General features: G+C 49.7%; 1 protein-coding gene across 2 annotated transcripts in view; it reads left to right on the top strand.

The window, feature by feature from the left end:
- The window catches only part of CAMK1G (calcium/calmodulin dependent protein kinase IG), a 31,074-nt gene extending 11,186 nt beyond the window's left edge, over nucleotides 1-19,888 (top strand). For both annotated transcript variants that reach the window (XM_019976980.2, XM_070768663.1), the window contains 11 exons: nucleotides 4,416-4,544; nucleotides 7,460-7,534; nucleotides 10,124-10,262; nucleotides 10,909-11,032; nucleotides 12,718-12,793; nucleotides 14,457-14,569; nucleotides 15,323-15,401; nucleotides 17,280-17,367; nucleotides 17,598-18,016; nucleotides 18,782-18,909; nucleotides 19,044-19,888. In XM_019976980.2, the coding sequence (XP_019832539.2) occupies nucleotides 4,416-4,544; nucleotides 7,460-7,534; nucleotides 10,124-10,262; nucleotides 10,909-11,032; nucleotides 12,718-12,793; nucleotides 14,457-14,569; nucleotides 15,323-15,401; nucleotides 17,280-17,367; nucleotides 17,598-18,016; nucleotides 18,782-18,872 (1,333 nt within the window). In that variant the 3' untranslated portion in view covers nucleotides 18,873-18,909; nucleotides 19,044-19,888. The remainder of the gene's footprint in view (nucleotides 1-4,415; nucleotides 4,545-7,459; nucleotides 7,535-10,123; nucleotides 10,263-10,908; nucleotides 11,033-12,717; nucleotides 12,794-14,456; nucleotides 14,570-15,322; nucleotides 15,402-17,279; nucleotides 17,368-17,597; nucleotides 18,017-18,781; nucleotides 18,910-19,043) is intronic.
- The last annotated feature ends 873 nt before the right edge of the window (nucleotides 19,889-20,761 follow it).

Genomic DNA, 20,761 nt, shown 5'->3' with positions numbered 1-20,761 from the left:
AATGCTTTGCAAAGAGGCAAAAAGAAGCCCAGGTTGACAAGAGTGTATTCACCATCTACTCAGACTTGTGCTACAGGACATTCGGAGACAGAGGTGTGCCACCCTCAAGGAGCTCAGTGAAGTCTGCCAAGCAGCTTCTAAACCCCAGGGGATAGGGGAGCCACCTGGGGAGCTTATTATGCCTCTAACGTTTAACTATGAAAATGTTAAGTGAAAGGGAAATAATAGTACAGTGAACTCTGCTAGGTATATCACCTAAACCCAACTGTTAACGTTTCACTGTATTTGCTTTACACACACACACACACTTCACCGCACAATTTGTAAACAAGTCGCATACATCATGACACATCGTCTCTGGATCCTCTGTCTGCACCACCTGAGAACGAAGGCATTTTCTCCTATATCCACAGTGCCACTGTCACAGTCAAGAAAAGGAATCATTTCCTAGTTTCATTTCAGTCTAGGGAATTTTTGAAAAATACAGCTTCCTGGTCTCAGGATACTAAACTGGAATTTAAAGGGGCTAGGACCCGGCGGCCAGCCATCTATATTTTGTGTTGTTGGTGGTTCTCACGTACCCAGCCCAGCACTAATATGAGGGGAGCAGACAGACAAGACGGGGCAAGTCACAGCTGTTGCAGCAGCTAAGGCGAACAGAAGCTCGGGAGAAGACACCTCTGTGGCGCTCAGGATGGGGACAGGCAGCCCAGGCTGCAGACCCCGTGGCATTACCCAGGTCGGGTGATCTCGGCAGAGAGGCAGCGCCGACTTGCCCTGTTCAGGAAGCGCCAGGATCTCACAGTGAAGGCGCCGTCCCCCTAGTCCTCAGCTCCCCTGGAACCACCCATCAGGGGAAAATAGGCTTTTGTGAAATCTATCCAGACATCACCCACAATTCCAGGGCCCTGGGCAGCTGTAGGGACACTTGGCAAAAGTCGTCCATTACAGAGGGTATGTCTTTGAGCGCCAGGCCTCCTTTTTTCAAGGCCCAGGAGGAGATTTTTCTTCTTGGTTCCTCCCTTCCTCTTCTAGCACCCCTGCTCCCAGCAAGAGCAGAAAGCTGTTCAGAGCAGGAAACGCAAATCAAGTTCTATCACGGCAAGTGCTCTTAGCGCTGAAGTTCAGCTGTCTTGCCTTCTGACCCATGCAACCTTGGCCACTCAAAACTAGCTCTCTGCTCCCCAGTCTGGCAGACGGCACAATTAAGTCCTCTAATCCCTCTCCTCTGCCCCTGCTCCACACACACACATAAACACACACACCATGCATAAAGCAGCCTGAGCAGAAGAGCAGTAATTACCACAACATTGCACAACCCTAGGAGATGCCACTCACTGCAGGACAGATCCCCCAGGAAGCTCTTAGTTGGATCTCTTTTTCCAAGTGGACTCAGAGGGGGTGTCAGCTTTGAAATCAGGGAACCATCCTCGTGCGGTTCCAAAGATACAGGCAAAAGGAGAAGTCCGAAGGCAAACCTGAGAACATCACAGGTGGGAGGAATCTTTAAGGCCGTGTGGTTCAACGCTCCTTTATAAGGAAAGCAAGGTCTTCAGATGAGTGGAACACAGTGATAATCCCAGTCCAAACTTCCTACCCGTTCACCCATCCAACCTCCCTCCCTCCATCCGTCCATCACACAAACACATGAGCATTTTCCACCCAGAGCCAGGCATAGGACCCGGTGTCCCTCCACATCCATCTCCCCTCGTTCTCTGCCTCATCCATAACAAAGGGGCTGGACCACCCTCCAGCAGCCCCACCCCTCCCTGCTGTTCTGCACTTCCAGGCTTTTTAATCCTGCTTCTTCCTCACCCCCACCTGAAACATCACTTCCAACTTGTTTTTTCCCTGGGCTAACCCTCACTGATCCCTTAAAACTGAGCTCAGCATGTTCTTAAGTCAGAGGGCCACGAATGATGTGATTCTCAGCCAACCCAAGAGGTCACTTTGTACACATTAGGGGGAAAAAAGGCCCTTTTCTCTAGCTCGTGGTCCAGAGTAAAAATGTTATCGTAATTATTATATGAAAACATACAGTGGCTCTGAGGTGACGGCCTCTGCTGGGGTTGTGCAGTGTGTGACCCACCCTCCCAAGCACAGCCAAGGCCCTCTCTTAAGTGTCTGTTTTCTGTGGGGTCATAGCACTTCCTGTGGATCTGTCTGTGTCTTATTTCTGACACTAGATTCTAAGCCAGACCAGTACTAATCCCAGGGCCTGACACAGAGAGGTTCTGTCAGCTCAACCAGCGATCATGGAAAGCCTAACAGCATTTTTCAAAGTGAATGCTAATTGCTCGTTTGTCTGGGCTCTTCACTAATTTACAGGCTGCTTAAGAGCAGAATAAAAACTTTCCTTTTTATCTCTAGTGTCTAAGACTCAGTAGGTGCTCAATAAATCTTGATTGGAGGGATGGGTGAATGAATGAATAGAGCAAGCTCTGAAGGCTCTAATTAACTCGGATCCAAGTGCAGCTGGGGGAAGCAGGAAACAGACACCAGAAACAGCAAGCGCTTTCTAATGCAGATTCTGGATGTCCTTCCGGAAGCTGGACTGCCACTAGCCTCCATGCTAGAACCCCCAGATGGCAGGGAGAGGATGGCTCCGCTATTTCCCCCCCAACTCTGTCTCGTCTCGTTACTAACCTGTGTTCTCCCTAAAATAGTACTTATAAGGGTAATAGTATTTTACACGTGTGGTTAACTAGATGGCAGGTACACTTTCATGCACTTTACACCTGCTAACTCACATACTCTCCTCAATGTCCCTACGAATCAGATACTATTGACATTCTCATTTTTTGGATGGAGAAACTGGGTATATGACTTGTTACCCAAAATCTGAGGTTCTAACATCAGGCCCCAGCATCCACTGTTCACTAAATGTTGTTATAGCCTCATCTTTAGAGGACCAGCGCCCCCGACACAGCCCTTAAACCAAGAAGCCTGCAGTTTGGAATCCTACCCTGTGTTCTCACTGGGTTCCAACTTCTCCATCTTCAGACAGCCTGCCCAGAGCAGCTGGGCTCTGTTTTTCGTTCTCACAGATACTACTGAGCAAGCAGATGCTCAGCCCCCTTGCCGCTGATGGTTGGATCACAGTAGTCATCAGCCTCTAAAACTAACAGAGGAGTCTTTTCTCTCTCAGGTTAGAGCCCCATCTCTCAGTGCTACTTCTAACTGCCAAGCAGGGACAACACCATGCTGAAAGTGAAAGTCGCTCAGTCGTGTCTGACTCTTTGCGACCCGGTGGACTGTACAGTCCATGGAATTCCCCAGGCCAGAATACTGGAGTAGGTAGCCTTTTCCTTCTCCAGGCGATCTTCCCAACCCAGGGAGTGAACCCAGGTCTCCCACACTGCAGGTGAATTTCTCTACCTGTTGAGCCACAAGGGAAGCCCAAGAACACTGGAGTGGGTAGCCTATCCCTTCTCCAGCAGACCTTCCTGACCCAGGAATGGAACTGCAGTCTCCTACATTGCAGGCAGATTCTTTCAGTTCAGTTCAGTTCAGTCGTTCAGTTGTGTCCAACTCTTTGCGACCCCATGGACTGCAGCACGCTGGGCCTCCCTGTCCATCACCAACTCCTGGAGTTTACCCAAACTCATGTCCATTGAGTCAGTGATACCTCTCATCCTCTGTTGTCCCCTTCTCCTCCTGCCCTCAATCTTTCCCAGCATCAGGGTCTTTTCAAGTGAATCAGTTCTTCACATTAGGTGGCCAAAGTATTGGACTTTCAGCTTGGGCATCAGTCTTTCCAATGAATATTCAGGAGTAATTATTCCTATCAAGGAAGCCCACACCATGTTGGGAGAAGACAAGTAAATTGACTCTGTAGTGACCTCTCTCGCTCTCTCTTTTTTTTTTTTTTATTAAGTTTTCTCAGAATGTACAGTTGTAGCATTTGTTCACGCATCTTCACCAGCAGCTAGAGTGTCTCCACCATTGGTGTTTCTGGTGTAAATTACTTGAGCTCTGTGCTTTGAAAGCAGCTTAGTGAGTCCTTTACTAAGGAGCTCCTGAAGGCTGCCCTAACTGGGGAACCACGAAGCTACAGCAGCTGGGGTTGTAAGCGTATAGTTGGGCACTTCTTTACAGAATTTGCCATACGCTGCCTCTCTAAGATCAGCGGTGGCCTCTCCTTAAAGGGTTTGCCAAGAGGAGAAATCTGCAGACCTAAAGCGGAGTTTCTGAGAATCATTTCCAAATCGTGGGACTAGGCCAGAGCAACCAGCCCTCTAGCCCCTGAGTCAAAGAATACAATGGCATGTCAGATAGGATCTGCCATGGTGCCCATGATGACAATGAAGCAAATTACCAGCCACACCTTCTTTCATCTGCCCTTTGCTTTTGTCTCCAGCAGGGTTCCCTCGCCTGCCAGTACTAATGTTTATCTCTTGGTGTTCTCTACTCAGAGGAGCGTTCTCAGAAGTTTTCCTGGTGAAGCAAAGGGTAACTGGGAAGCTCTTTGCCCTGAAGTGCATCAAAAAGTCACCTGCCTTCCGGGACAGCAGCCTGGAGAATGAGATCGCTGTGCTGAAAAAGTGAGTGGGTCTTACTGTTGGTCAAGGACGACCAGGGGATTACAACCTTTCCTTCACAAATGACCTTTGAGAGAGACTGAGGTGGGATTTCCACCCCCAAAGGTATGAACTCCCTTTGCTCGAGCTGATGAGTCAGTTTGATCCATCAGCTATATTAGCCAGACAGCTATCCTAGCTGATTTTTTTTTTCATCAAAACAACTAGTGATCAACTGAGAGCAGAGCTGGTGGTACACATAGACCACAAAGTAATTAGCTCAAAGGACCAAAAATCAATTGAAAGTCAACACCAGAAAGAAGTAACACTTAAGGAAGTAGTACAGAAATGGCAAGCCACTCCAGTGTTCTTGCCTGGAAAATCCCAGGGATGGGGGAGCCTGGTGGGCAGCCATCTCTGGGGTCGCACAGAGTCGGACACGACTGAAGTGACTTAGCAGCAGCAGCAGTACAAGATTTGGAAATGAGCCTCAATTTCTTCTAACGCAAATGTAGGTTCAGTGTTCCAACTATCACGATGGAGACAACACTACCAAGTCATCAAATGTTTACAACAGGACTCAGAAACCAAACCCCTACGGAACTCCTACAGTAATCCAAAAGTGATTAGGCATCAGGACCACAAAGATGAAGTCGAAAAAACGCTTTATCCTCAGGAACTCATATCTTTGTTAGCAGAGACAGAGGTGCCCATAACAAATGCCAGTCCCACTGGTTGTGAGCCACACTAGCAAAAGGCAGAGTGTAGAAGAGACAGAGATTCGTGTTGCCTGTATGTGTGTCTTCGTGAGTATGAATTTTAGGTACATTTTCAAAGACAACAGACCTTGATGGGTGAGTAGCATTTTATGGAGACAGGAAGGGCAGTGCAGAAAGAGAAGTCAGGTCAAGTGTAGCATAAATATGAACATAGGATCATGGAAGGGCAAGGGACATGAGGGGAGAGTTAGAACTGAAAAGCCCCTGAACTGAGAGTGGGCGCCGTCAAGGGACAGGTGAAGCAGCAGAGAAGGGGACCTGAAAGGGTGTGGGATGCCATGAGAAAGAATATCGGCTTTATTCTGTTGGCAGAGAAAAGTCATCAAGGGGTTTTAAGGCAAAATTTCCATGGTCGGTTTATATTTTAGAGCCATCCCTCTTAAGCATGGTGGTGGATGGATTGGAGGGTGCCAGCCTAGAGGGCAGAAGACCAACTGCCAAACTTTCTCAATCATCGAGGCCAGGGATGAGGACCAGAGGTGGTGGCAAGATCACGTGGCAGCAGGAAGACTGAATCCCAGAGATATTTCAGAGAGCGAGGTGGTTGGGGTTGGCTGGAAGGAGTATAAAAGAAAAAAAGCATTAAAAAAGACCTTGAGATGGAACTGTTCTGTGGACAGGCATATCATTCATTGCTTAGGACAGCAAATGGAAAGGATGTGTAGGCTGAGACGAAATAGCAATGGGTTGCAATATATTGAATATAAATATCCACCTACCTCTATACATATTGAATAAATATATCCAGCTATCTCTACATAGATAGCTCTACATAGGAGTGTCTGGTAGAAGTGTTGGTCTGGGCTCCAGAGAGATTAGGGTAGAGAGAGACTATAGGCTCACTGGTCCTTCTTATCATTACATTGTATCCCAGTCCCTAACAGCATAGATATTCAATAAGTATTTGTTCAGTGAGTAAATCATCGATAGATTACTGTTAGCATCATCAGCTTATAAATGTAGATGAATCCATCACAGTCACTGCATGGAGTCTGTATTTTTTTAACGTCTTCAAGATGCTAGCTACTCCTGATTATGTGCTTACTATTCCTCAAGCGCTGTACTAAGCATTTTACGTGTCTTATCACTTTTCATCCTGATATAATTCTATGGGAGGGATATACTGTATGGACAAGGAAAGCAAGGTTTGAAAGGTTTGAGTAAACCAGCCAAGATTAGCCAAGTAGCAAATGGACCTGAACTCAAGTTCAGCTGTCTCCAAGTTGAAGTTAATCCTTGTACTGCACAGCCCTGGGTAAAACTACCTCTTCCCCTGGGTAGAGACTTTCCTCCTGGATGGGCATGCACAGAATTGCTGCTTGCAAACCAACCCCTCAGCTAATATGATTATTCTGCTTGACTCAGCCTCTGAGTAATCCCAGACAAAGGTAGTCCGGGGCAGGGTTTCTTGGCCTAGGTGCTACTGACATTTTAGACCAATTAATTCTTTGTTGTGTTGAGGGCTGTCCTAAGCATTGCAGGGTGCTTAGCAACATTACTGTCTCTACCTGCTGAATGCCAGGAACACATCCCCCGTCCCCAATTGTGACAAACAAAAACGTCAGTAGATATTGTCAAAGATCCCCTGAGGGACAAAAGAGCCCCCGCTTGAGAATCACTGATCTAAGGCTTCCCATGGAACTGACCCTCAAAATGAGCATCTGTCTTACTCACAATATCCTGGAACAATCATCTTGCAATGCTTCCTTCTAGGTTATCCATGAGGAGGCTTAGCTAACCTACATCCCAGCTGTTGAGGGATCACACTTGATGGGATGTTTCCGAAGGAGACCTGGAGCCCCATTTTTCAAAATAAACTAATGATCACAGATCCCTCAGCTTCCCTCAGCTCTTTGAGCTTTCTCTCTAGGTAAAGTTTAAAGAGATTTCTGGAGTAACAGTGAGGTGTTTGTTCCTTGAAGTCAGGAGGATCAGTTACCCACTCATAAATGCGAATTGAATACCATGCTGGGAATCTTTTCTCTGGAATTTCTTTGTGACTGCCTACTTATCAGGAAGGCGTCACAAGGATCATGTCTTCCTAAACATTGTCATCAGAAGTCTCTGAAAGAAATCAAAGTCCATCTAGGCTAGATCTGCTTTCTCTATCTGGACCACGTGTACCATAGGTCACTCACGGTGACCCTCTCTCTTCCTCAGGATCAAGCACGAGAACATTGTGACCTTGGAGGACATCTATGAGAGCACCACTCACTACTACCTGGTCATGCAGCTGTAAGTGCATGGTGACCCTCTTCCCCGACACAGAGTCTGGTGGGGCCTTAGAAGCCTAGAAGAGGTTTGTCGGTGGTAAGGGAAGGATTGTGATTAAAAGACAAATCAAGGATTAGTTCAAGAGGCTTTGACATGCCAAGAGTTCTTTCTGGTTGTGGATGTGTTCTGAGTGGACCGAGAGTTAAAACTAGGGCTGATAATTGAGTTGGTATGAACCAGTGTAGCCTTACCACTTGTTGAAATGGCTGTGGCCCTAACTTGTCCATCCTCCCCTGCTTCCCTATGCCTCTCAGACTTTCTGGACCGCCTCACAACCCTACAATTGAAAGGGTAGTGCCCAGCATAGCAGGGGGCCTCCAGAACCTTCCTCTGGCACTGTGGCTTGAGTCCATTTTGACCCATAAGTCCATGGTCCATAAAGAAAATGAAGTGAAAGTGTTAGTCGCTCAGTTGTATCTGACTCTTTGCGACCCCGTGGACTGTGGCCCGCCAGGCTCCTCTGTCCATGGGATTCCCCAGGCAAGGATACTGGAGTGGGTAACCTTTCCCTTCTCCAGGGGAATCTTCCCAATGCAGGGATCAAGCCCAAGTCTCCTGCATTGCAGACTAATTCTTTACCATCTGAGCCACTAGGAAAGCCCCCCGTGTTCTCTAAACTGGGTATTAAATATCTTAGCATCACTCCAGGGTAAAATTACCGTGGAAGTAGAAGCCATAAGTAGATAGATAGCAATTCAATAGAAAGAGTGACTTTCTCAAAAGAGAGCCACCCAGTGTTAAAAATAAGCTGAGACTGTTCCTGTGTCCGTGTATTGGATAGAAATGGTGCCACATTACAAAGGTGTCCATGTGATGGTAACATCCAGATAAAAGCTATGCCTGAGAGTGACTGATATAGGGCTAGTCAGTGCCCCTGAGGGCTCATCCTTAGGCTCAGAGATGCTTCAGTGTATAAGGTACACACACACACACACACACATACACATACGCTAACCCTGCAATCTCAGCAAAGGTGGATGCAGTCTTTTTGACTGATAGGCTGATTCCCCAGGAATTTTATTGAGTCTACTCAGGCTGTTAACTCTTGGACTCACGTGAGGCCCAGTGAATAGTGGTAGCAAGCAGCCAAGGGAGTGAGCTTAGAGGGACCCAGAGCAGCACGAACAAGTGAGCAGGGATCACATGGCGTCTTAATGAGACCAAGTCAACAGAATTAGCACAAGTCACCCAGGTGGGAGGGTGGGCAGGTTTAGATGTCACCAAAGTACTGCCAAGGGCTTCCCAGGTCGCTCAAGTGCTAAAGCGTCTGTCTGCCAATGCAGGAGACACAGGTTCAACCCCTGGGTCCAGAGGATTCCCTGGAGGAGGAAATGACAACCCACTCCAGTATTCTTGCTGGAAAAATCCCGTGGACAGAGGAGCCTAGCAGGCTACAGGGTAAAGAGTCAGACATGATCAAGCACGCACCGATGCACAAAGTCCTGCCAAGCCTTCTAGAGCATCAGCTCTAGGACCCAGGCTGCTGTGAGTCAGGAATCCACAGTCAGGGACAAAGAATATCTTTCTCATGAGCCTCCAGCTCCCACAACAGAGCCCAGAGCTTCAGGAAGAAACAAAAGGAACAGGACGGTGTGCATTTTGATTAAGGATTCATTTTGATATTTGGCAAAACTAATACAATTATGTAAAGTTTAAAAATAAAATAAAATTAGAAAAAAAAATATTACTTTAAATGGGAAAAAAAAAAGAAATTTCTGCTCCCTTATTGCTGCATGGTGCCTACGTGTGTGGATATCCACAAGCAATGTCACTTGTAGAAACTGCAGGGAGCCAAGTTCCATCATAATACATAGAAATATTAAGAAGATGCCAAAAAATATAACAACCTGTCTTAGGGAGGGAATTCTGTGCCACTGACGCGTTCCAGCACTGACAGAAAACTTGGTGCAAGTAGCCTAGAGAACAGCAAGACGTGAGGTTGGACCTGATCTTCAAGCGCCTGTGAACTCTCAGATACTGTACCACACGAGCCTAAAAACACTGCTATGACTCCACCTCATAATTTCAGCTTTAGGTAACTCAGTTTTCCAAAATGAGGAAAGAAATCCTGGCAGAAGCCCAGTTAGCCTCATCTGGACTTCCTTCTCTTTCCCACTTTGTCTGATTTCAGCTTCACTTCTCCCTTTTGTCATGGCTCCCTGTGTCCCAGGCCAGGAAAGAAGGCAGCTGTGAAATATGTCCACAGGAAGCAACGATTGGAATATAGTTGATTTACAATGTTGTATTAGTTGAAAACTGACTTCTTGCGAAACCCTAAACCGTGGTATTTTCCATTTTAAAAGAGAGTTTCTAGAGAGAGGTCAATGATTGGCTAAAAGAAATGACTCCCTAGTGATAGCACTCCAGGTACTCAAAAGGATGTATCCTGAGATTGGAGTAATTCCCCCGGCATCCCTTGAACGGTGGTGCGTGGAAACCTGCCTTCTCCATCAAAGGGCGCTATGTCCCCAGAGCTCGAGAACAAAGGCATTCACATCCCTTTGATTTGAAATAAGGGCTGGATTCCTGCACTTGCCCCTGTGTCCACAGTGTTTCTGGTGGGGAGCTGTTTGACCGGATTCTGGAACGGGGCGTCTACACAGAGAAGGATGCCAGCCTGGTGATCCAGCAGGTGTTGTCAGCTGTGAAATACCTCCATGAGAACGGCATCGTCCACAGAGACTTAAAGGTGCTGAGATGGGGCCCTCCGGGAAACATGGAATGATTCTTTGGGAAACTGCATGGATCGTGGGCAGTCTAAGCTCTGTAAAATGAGAGAGTTGAACCAGATGATCCCTAAGGTCCCTTTCACTCTCGGATTCTAAAACAAATCTTGGGTGACTGAACAATCATTGTTAATTTGTACCTCAGCCTTTTTCTGATTTTCACTATCCTCACCCTACAAGGTTACCGAGAAAATCCATGCTGTTCCTTGAACACAGCCTTGAATACAGTATTTAATAAATACTTATTGAGAGTCAACATTGCACCAGACATGTACCAGAGTTTAGAAAGATCAGACAAAATAAGGGTTGGTTTCCTCAAAAAACAAAACAATTTTGGAGTAGTTGGGGATGAGAAGAAGGAAGGGTTAGTACATCAATAGCTATAAAGCTAAGTAAAGTCAGGGCCAAAAGCAAAATACATGGTGCTGAGTTATGGTGAATGAAGGTCAAGTAGGAAGAAGATAGGAAAAACAGAGGGAAATAAGTCTGGCCTTAAAGTCAGAAGCCCAGGATACAGCTTCCTAAGAAATTAGATATGGGGGAAAGGAAATAAATGTGTGTTTCAGGTGATTGTATCCTACGTTACATGATATTTCTCTTCCCTCACAGCCTGAAAACCTCCTGTACCTCACCCCCGAGGAGAATTCTAAGATCATGATCACAGACTTCGGGCTGTCCAAGATGGAGCAGAATGGTGTCATGTCCACTGCCTGTGGGACCCCAGGCTACGTGGGTGAGTCTGGGGACAGAAGGGAGGTTGACCAGTTGGCTACATCCCTCCACGTGGATATTACTCACAGAAAAAGACTGCTGTGAGGAGACAGTGGGATCCCAGTACAGCAGTCACGTGTGAGGTTTAGGGCCACCCAATCTATCTGGTATAAGGTTTGAGTAACCCAGTTGGTAAAGAATCTGCCTGCCATGCACTAGACCCCAGTTCGATTCCTGGGTCAGGAAGATCCGCTGGAGAAGGGATGGGCTACCCACTCCAGTATTCTTAGGCTTCCCTGGTGGCTCAGCTGGTAAAGAATCCACCTGCAATGCGGGAGACCTAGGTTTGATCCCTGGGTTGGGAAGATCCCCTAAAGAAAGGAACAGCTACCCACTCCAGTACTATGGCCTGGAGAATTCCATGGAGTGTATAGTCCATGGGGTCACAAAGAGTCAGACATGACTGAGAAGCTTTCATTTTCACTTTCAATCTATCTGAAACGCCTCTGCCTGCTCCCAAACCCTACATCTTTTAAAGACATCCTACCCTGAGCCTTCCCACTGCCCTGTCTATACTTTGGCTCTCATTTTTGCAGCAAGGCTTCCTGCTTTTGTTTTTCCACCTAGACCAGGGACAGAAACAAGACCACAAACCCAGAGATCTGTAGATTGCAGAGGGGTTGGCCAGTAGCCCCCCTCTCTCCTTTCTCCCAGTCTGGAGGAGACCTCAGCCCCCCCAACTGCTGGTATCCTGGAGGTGCAGTGTTGAGTTTGAATCTGAGGAACTTAAATATGGGCACCCAAATATATACCCAAGGACATAGCCTAGGAAACTGGCAGAAGTGGGGCCCCCTGCCTCATAGCTCTGTAGGCTTCCAGGGCCCCCCAAAAGGTGCCAACAGGCAGGGTACCAGGAGAAAGCATTCCTGGGCTCTTGGAAGGAGAAAGCCAAAGCTTAGAGCATCCACGTCTGCCCCTTCTCTCTTGGCCACTCATCAAGAGTAGTTGGGGCTGGAAGTAGGAAGTACAACCCTGACTCAACAGAGGGAATCTTCTCTCTCCCTGAAAGAGAGGTGGTTACTTACCAACAGGTTTTGAGTCCACTGGATACAAATCACTGGTATCTGGGATAAATACCGAAGGCAGCTCACTACTGCTGCAGAGCTGCCAGTCAAAGGAAGACATGGCCCATTCCCTCATGGAGCTCTTGGGCTGATGGGGAAGATGAAGGCCTGCCCTTAGGAGGTAACAGAGACTGATGGGACAGTTCCTACCTGCCGTCTGGAAGTTCCTCAATCAATGGAACCTCTGTTTTCAGGGAGATCCCCATCTCGTGAGAGGAAAAAGTCCTTACCTTGCAGATTTCCCTAAGGATCCCTGCCCTGGGGGTCTCCCATCTGAGTGGAAAGCTACAGACCCTGCCTCCAGAGTACTAAGTCTAAAGGAGGAAACCTAGCCCTGGAGATCCCCAGTCTGATGGAGGAGTCATGGGGCCTGTCATGGGACCTCCTCGTGTATTGGAGAAAGATTTAGCCTGCTGGGAGAGACACTGTCTGTGTTGTAGGAGAATCTCTAGCCTTAAACATCAACTCATCCCAGGTGCTACCCTAACCCTCTTCTCTACGCCTCTTGCTGACCTTTGACGTGCATCCCTCACCCTCTGCTCTTGCTCCTGCTCAGCCTGACTCTTCCTATGGTTTACTGCAGCTCCAGAAGTGCTGGCCCAGAAACCCTACAGCAAGGCTGTGGATTGCTGGTCCATCGGCGTCATCACTTACATATTGTGAGTAGAAGCTGGTGTTGGCCCAGCTCCTGAGGAGTCTCAGCGCCTGCTCACCCTTTCTTCTCTCCTCCCCATCTCAGCACCTCAAGCAGCATCCACCTCCAAAGCATGTGCACGTCCACGTGCATTCACACACACACACACACACACACACACACACACACACACACACACACTTACTAATGCACACAGCTCCAGAGGATCTTGTCCTGATCGCCACTCAGTTATAAAAGCAGAGTTCAGTGTGAACCCACTGTGCAGCCACACGGCACTCCCGCTTTCTGCATCCCACCCCCATTTACTGTATATAAATGTACTGAATCCCACTCTATAGAATGAACAGTTAAAGAAGGAGGAGACATCCTAAACTTAGAAGCCAAGGGGGCACAATATTCGCGTCTCAGATTTCTCTCCTGATAACGTCAGCCCAAGGCAAAATGATGGCCTGGATGAACCTCGTCATGGTTCCTCCTCCACAAGCCTAAATGAGGTCTATTTGCCCTGCAGTGACTCGAGAGCAATCCCCAGCTCACCCTCGCAATTCGAATGGAGACTGGACTTCTTGTTCTCAGGCTCTCCTTTCCAAAGCTGCTCACCACCCCCTGCCCGGCATCCCTTCTCACTGATAGCAAACTTTGCTCTTGGAAAATAACCTGAAATTAATCATTTCCTCCTCAGTATGGATGCATTTCTCTATTTCCTCAAAGTATGTTGAATAAGTCTTCTCTTCAATGATATACTCAACAAATTGTCATTGGCTGTCTCCTCTGTGCCAATCAGTGGTTTAGGTTCTAAAGAATGAAGAACAAAACAGCCTAAAAAGAATCCCTTGGAAAGTTACATTCAAGTAGACATTTCTACCATCCTTCTTGAAGATAGTTGATACATCATCTAAAGAGTCAAAGTTCCCTGGTGGCTCAGATAGTAAAGAATCTGCCTGCAACGCAGGAGACTTAGGATCTATCCCTGGGTTGGGAAGGTCCCCTGGAGAAGGAAATGGCAACCCACTCCAGTATTATTGCCTGGAGAATCCCATGGACAGAGGAGCCTGCTGGACAACAGTCCATGGGATCGAAAAGAGTTGGACATGACTGAGCAATTAACACTTTCACTTTTCAAGAATCATGGGGGCTTCCCCAGGGACTCAGTGGTAAAGAATACCCCTGCAATGTAGGAGCCGCAGGAGATACAGGCTCAATCCCTGGGTCAGGAAGGTTCCTTGGAGGAGGACATGGCAATCCACTCCACTATTCCTGGGTGGAGAATCCCATGGACAGAGGAGCCTGGTGGGTTCCAGTTCATAGGGTTCCAAAGAGTGCAACACAACTGAAGTGACTTTGCACCCATGCAGAGTCAGGGGGAGGGAGAAAGTGAGGGTTTGGGGGATATAATGTAGGATATAAAGGGCCACCTGTTCCAAACTTTGGTTCCTGCATAAACATCTGATGGAACCTGCATCATTCCTGCATCCGTTGGACATGACTGAAGCAACTTAGCACATGCATGCATCATTCATGAATCAGGGGCAGACCCATGTACTGGTCACGCTGCTGACTGGGGACCCTTGTTGCCTGCCCGTGTATATAGTGGAGGCTGGGCAGAGGGGAGCGGCTGGCCCAGGACGGGGTCCTTCAGCAGCATATACCTTGCTGTTCCACCGCAGGCTGTGTGGGTATCCCCCCTTCTACGAAGAAACTGAGTCTAAGCTGTTTGAGAAGATCAAGGAAGGCTACTATGAGTTTGAATCTCCGTTCTGGGATGACATTTCTGAGTCAGGTAAGACCAGTCTGAGGGAAAGACAAAATAACAGGTTCAAGGCAGAGGCTGCCAAGAGAAGAGAGCTTAATAACGGATGACAGTCCTGGCTCTTAACGGTCCCAGGGGAATCTGACAGAACAGGCTGCCAAGGAAAGTGGAGAAATCTTCATCTGGTTCAAAGGCCAAATAAATGATTCGCATCTAAGGTTCCTGCTTTTGTTTTCCTGGAGGCAGAACCGTGGGATGCCTAGAAAAGCAGGGAGGTACTTCAGACGAGGGGCCAGGAGGGCAGAGCAAGCCCAGGGGCGCGTTCCAGGCAGGAAGGACAAAACCAAGACCGAGTTTTGCCTTTCGCCTGTCCAGCCGAGAGCCTGCAAGGTCTGTGTGAGCGACGGCCATCAGTATTTGTCCTTGGGTCCATTTAAGTGGGGATCAGAGCTAAGCCAGCATTCACGCGTGTGCCCATGTGTGGTGCTGGCCCCTGACTGGTGCAGGCGGGCACCCGCGTGGCGTCAGGCACGGGGTGCCTCGTGACCAGAGATGTATCTGCAGTGCTGTGTGGGTGACACAGCTGCGTGGAGCCACTCTGGTGATTTCAGGTTGGTTGCTGCTCGGTGGTTTGGATTCTTTTTCTCTTTCAAGACTCTTAAAATTGCCTCTTTGGAAGATGAGCTAAAGATGCCTTCTGTGCCACCCACCAGCCTGGAAGTGACTCTCCATCAGTCATGAGATCTGGTCCTTAGCTGTTGTGTCTTTGGTTGCTCCCCACAGCCAAGGATTTTATTTGCCACTTGCTGGAGAAGGACCCGAATGAGCGGTACACCTGTGAGAAGGCCTTGAGGCACCCCTGGTGAGTGAGGCACGGGTGGGCTCCACACCCTTGCTGTTGCTCCTCGGACACCACGCTGACTTTTTCACAACGCATTTCCCTGGAGTCTGCTTGCCCTGAGCTGTGTACTGGTATAGCACCCAAAGGGCACAGATCAGATCAAGCCAGAGATATAAACAGCATTTAATGAGGTGGATTCTGATCCAACAGTAGCAGCTGGATCATCAAATCGGGAATCAGATGCAGCCAGATAGACAACTTTACTCTGCTTAAGAGCATCATCTTACTCTGGGATCAAAGCCTATTCCATGCGAGGCGCTTTGAGAACAATCACAAAGCAACCAATTGGTAAAGCAGGTAAGGGGCTTCCCAGGTGGTGCTAGTGGTAAAGAAACTGCCTGTCAGTACAGCAGATGCAAGAGACAGGAGTTCGATCCCTGGGTCAGGAAGACCCCCTGGAGGAGGGCTTGGCAACCCACGTCAGTTTTCTTGCCTGGAGAGTTCCATGGACAGAGGAACCTGGCAGGTTACAGTCCATAGAGTCTCAAAGAGTTGAACACGACTGAAGCGGCTTCACACACACACACATACACACAAAGCAGGTAAAGAAAGTCTTGAAACACTTCCTTTTCTGTGTGCTACCCACCTGCTGGAAAATTTACAAGCTCCCCAGTTCCTACTGCAGCAAGCCATGGTTTTCCCTAATCTGGCCTGGCCTGTCACCTCCAACTTCATTTGTCAGGGTTCCCAACACACCTTCTCTATTCCAGAAAGGCCTAATGACTATTTTTCTCCTACCCTCTTCCATCCCAAGCTCTTTCCACATTTCACCTTGGGTCACATGTTCACCACCTCGAGGGCCCTGCCTTGGATGCGCATCCTTCAGGATCCAGAGCCGTCTGTGTCCTCCTCTGAAGCCCTGGCTCCTGCAGTCTAGACAGACCTTCCCATCTCTCTTTAACAATCACACAGCTCACCATGAATTACTCTAGTTCATGGCATGAAACAAGGCTTCCAACCTGCACTGTAAGCCCCCAGTGAGCAGGGCCACATCTGTTACTTCTCCAGGTCCCTTAGTACCTAGGAAATACTGTTTACACGGCAAGTGTCTGAGGACACTTAGAGATGGACGGATAAGAGGCTCAGGGGACAGGGAACAGGCAGCCTCTGTGGGGGTGGCCTCATAGAGGAAGGCTTCCGAGAGGAGGTGGCTTCTGTGCAAAGTTTAGAGTCAAAGGATAGTAACAGCCAAATGCCCTCTGACACTGGGCCAGGGGTAAGGGATGGGGTATTAGTAAATTTTATTTCTGTAAAATGCCAGATAGTAAATGTAGTAAATGTTTTAGGCTTCGCTGGCCATATCGTCTCCATGGCAACTACTCAATCTGCCCCTCACAGCATGGAAGCAGTATAGCCCATAGCTGAATGAATGGGTGTGTTTGTGTCACAGTAAGACCTTACTTACAAAAGCAGGCAATGAGGCTATAGGTTGCCCACCCAGCTCAAAAGCAAGTTTCTAAAGTGTAGTAGTACTAATGTTAGTTGCTCAGTCATGTTTAACTTTCTGAGACCCCATAGACTGTAGCCCACCAGGCTCCTCTGTCATGGAATTCTCCAGGCAAGAATACTAGAGTGGGTAGCCATTTCCTTCTCCAGGGGGTCTTCCTGACCTGGGGATCAAACCTGGGTCTTCTGCCTTGCAGGCAGATTCTTTACCATCTGAGCCACCTAGGAAGCCCTTCTAAACCATAGGCCCCCTATGACCTTTCCAGGGGGTTCCAGCCCTTGTCCTGGGGAACTCCAGGCAGCTTACCCTGGATCTGCATGCCCAGCCTCTGCCCAACCCCTGACGGAGTCCCCGTCACCACCACTAGCCAGGTGTCCCCTCCACATCCACAGGATTAACGGAAACACAGCCCTCCACCGGGACATCTACCCATCAGTCAGCCTCCAGATCCAGAAGAACTTCGCCAAGAGCAAGTGGAGGGTGAGTTGTCCTCTCCAGGAGGCGGGCAGGCCGTCTGGGCCCTGGAGGCTGGGCTGGGGCAGCTGGGGCGGGGGGCTTTCCTTGGGGTCTCCCGGCAGACGCCGGAGCTCCCTGGACCCTTCTGTGAAATGAGAGGTGCGCACATTGGTTTCAAGCGTCCATGGGGCAGAGGGAAGGCTGGAGGCCCTCTGGGGTGGAGACGTTCAGAGACGGGTCTCGTGTCTCCCCAGCAAGCCTTCAACGCAGCGGCTGTGGTCCACCACATGCGGAAGCTGCACATGAACCTTCAGAGCCCGGGGGTCCGGCCTGAGGCGGAGAACAGGCCGCCCGTCCCTGCAGCCTCGAGACCCACCTCCCCGGAGATCACCATCACCGAGACAGCCGCCGCCCCAGGCCCGAGCGCGGCGGCCCCCACGCTGACCCGGCTGCCCTGCCGGCACGGCCCCCAGCCCGCGGCCCCCGGGGGCAGGTCCCTCAACTGCCTGGTCAATGGCTCCCTCCGCATCAGCAGCAGCTTGGTGCCCATGCAGCAGGGGCCCCTGGCCATCGGGCCCTGCGGCTGCTGCTCCAGCTGCACGAACGTCGGGACCAAAGCAAACGCCTCCTACTGCTCCGAGCCCACGCTCCTCAAAAAGGCCAACAAAAAACAGTACGTATTTCCAGCCCCAGGCTTAGTCCTGCTCAACCTGGGGCTGAAAGAACTCAGGACAATGCAGCTAAAAAAAAATAGACCTGGGAGCCTCTCCCACTTGGAAGCAGCTCCGTGGTGTAGAAAAGCTCTGGAAAGGGTCGGGGGCGTCAATGGAGATGCCTCCAGCCCAGTCCCCACCCCTCACCAGCTGTGTGGCCCCCGACATGTCCATCTGTGTCTCTATTTCCCCGTCTGTAAAATGGTTTGATTGGATCACACCTGCTCAGTCTGCCCCACAGGAAAAGTGAAAGTTGCTCAGTCGTGTCTGACTCTTTGCGACCCTGTGGACTATAGCCCAATGGGCTCCTCTGTCCATGGGATTCTCCAGGCCAGAATACCAGACTAGGTACCCATTCTCTTCTCCAGGAGAATCTTCCCATCCTAGGATCGAACCCAGGTCTCCTGCATTGCAGTCAGATTCTTTGCCTTCTGAGTTACCAGGGAAACCCTACAGTGTTGCTGTCAGAGTTTAGTGAGGCATCAGGGACTATAAACGCCTGCAGGAAAGTGTGTACCTGTGAGTGGTGGGGGTTAGATTCCAGGGACACTGTGTTTTGGGAGGACTAGGGGGCTTGCTTATCTCATCCGTCTTCTCTGTAAAGGCTTGTACTTTCTGCACCTCATGAAGGGAGGTCTGAGTGGCTGCCACAGGCACAGAGGGCTACCGCGGCCCTTCCTCCTTCTCCAAATACTCCACAGCCTGCTGCGACGTTTCCTTTCCAGGAACTTCAAATCAGAAGTCATGGTACCAGTGAAAGCCGGCGGCAGCTCCCACTGCCGGGTGGGGCAGACTGGAGTCTGTCTCATCATGTGATCCCCAGGGCCCATGTCTGTCTCACTACAGTTTTCAGGTGAGGGGACTAGAGGAAGGAAGGCCTCAAGCTCAGGGGGAGAGCCCTGCCCCGGAGTCTCCACAACGGGCTACAGAGGGTATTAGAGGCGGCAGCACCCCCCAACCCCAACCCTCAACCCCTTTCCTCTCCAGGAGAGATACTCAACTCTTCTTCGCCCTTCCAAACCTGGAGTCTACCCTGCGGCGGGAGGGAAAGCAGCAGACCAAGACCTGATCGGATGCAGCAGCCGGCTGCCGCCCAGGCCAGAGCCTCCCTGAAGGCCCAGGAGCGAGCCCCAGCCGCGGTGGAGCTTCGGGAAGCTGCGGGCAGGAGAAGTGGCATCCTCCCGGGCCTGCCTGCTCCATGCCCCCCACCCCGACACACCCACCCCTGCTGGGGTGGCTCTGTGCAGGGTGCGTAGACAGCTCGTGCCCAGGTCTGTGTCGTCGTGAAAAGCTTAACGGGCTGGCCCATCTGTGTTGCCATCTCTGAGCAAAGCCATATGAAGCAGCTACCCTGCCTCCCCACTCAGCACACACATGCTCCTGCCTCTCCTTGACAGAGGGGCCTGTCAGTCTGCATGAGCGACAGGCAGCATCGCAGTCTGCCTGTGAGCTCTCCGAATTCACCTCCCAACTCCCTAACTCCCAGACGATCCACTTCTGATCGGCCTATGCCTCCACCCCCGTCCAAAAGCAGTACCACACCCTCCAAGATGAAACAGAAACCCACCACTAGGTACTGTAAGCACTTTTTATCCTGGCCGGACGCCTCCACACACACACACACACACACACACACACACACACACTCAATTAAGTAAAAATTGGAAGTCGACTGTTGTCCTTTCAGCCTGTCATTCAAATCCTGCTTCTGCTCCTTTCTCTCCCTGAAAATCAGGCTCATTGTTCTTGTCCCACCCCTGTTTTCTTGTCCTCCGCCCCCTCCGGCTTCCTGCTCTGTGTTGTGCTGAATAAAATGGACATATTTTTCTCTATGAGACTTCTTTTGGTCCTTCTCTAAGTCAGAAGCAGCTCAGGGGCTTCTGGGCTTTGCGGAGTGGAAGACGCATGGAGAGCTGGAGGTCAGGCAGGATCTGGCGAGGGCAGGAGCTCTGTGGGGTGGGCCAGGCACCCAGTGTCGTGAGCTATACACATCGACTCATTTTCCTCTCCAACAGCCCCTTGGAAGTAGGCGCCGTTGGAACCCAGACAGCCCGGCCCAGCATCCATCCTAATGCCTGTAACAGATGAACGTGGGTTTGAGGCTCAGCTCAGCCCTGCCTGCCACATCTGTGAGCCTCTGGGGCCTTGGTCTCCTCGCCTATCAAATGGGAACAACACTGCCACCCATATCATGAAATAAAATGCACACGCTCCATAAATACTGTGATCCGTAACGACCACGCGGTTAATGTAGACAGAACACCAGCATGGCGCCTGAACCACAGTTAACACACAAATATTCGTGCCGCTTGCATATCTGCCGACACGCACACACACACACACGTTTATAGCTTCTTTTTAAAATCCCAAGAGACACAAAGTCTAGTCTTAGTTCTGCCTCTCGGAGCTGTGTGATTTCGAACAACTTCCTCCCCATGTCTGGGTTTCTATTTCTCCATCTACAAATGAGAAACTGGATAGTTGTTCAAAGATGAAAACAGCTCCTCTGGCCTCTTAAGGAAGGAATTCAGTCAGTTCCTGGAGCAAATGGGCCCCGTCTCCCTCAGTCTGGGTGGTGCGCCAGCTAGACTGGGCAGAGAGTGTCAGCCTATGCTTCATATGCCACCAGGCCTTGGGCTTGAGCAGGGGAGCACCCAGGGACCCCAGACCAGAGACAGAAACAGGCGAGAAAGGTTTATGTAACA

Source organism: Bos indicus, chromosome 16, assembly GCF_029378745.1.
Source record: "Bos indicus isolate NIAB-ARS_2022 breed Sahiwal x Tharparkar chromosome 16, NIAB-ARS_B.indTharparkar_mat_pri_1.0, whole genome shotgun sequence".
Lineage (NCBI taxonomy): Eukaryota > Metazoa > Chordata > Mammalia > Artiodactyla > Bovidae > Bos > Bos indicus.
The sequence above is the reverse complement of the archived record's forward strand: the minus strand, read 5'-3'. Positions and strand labels throughout refer to the sequence as shown.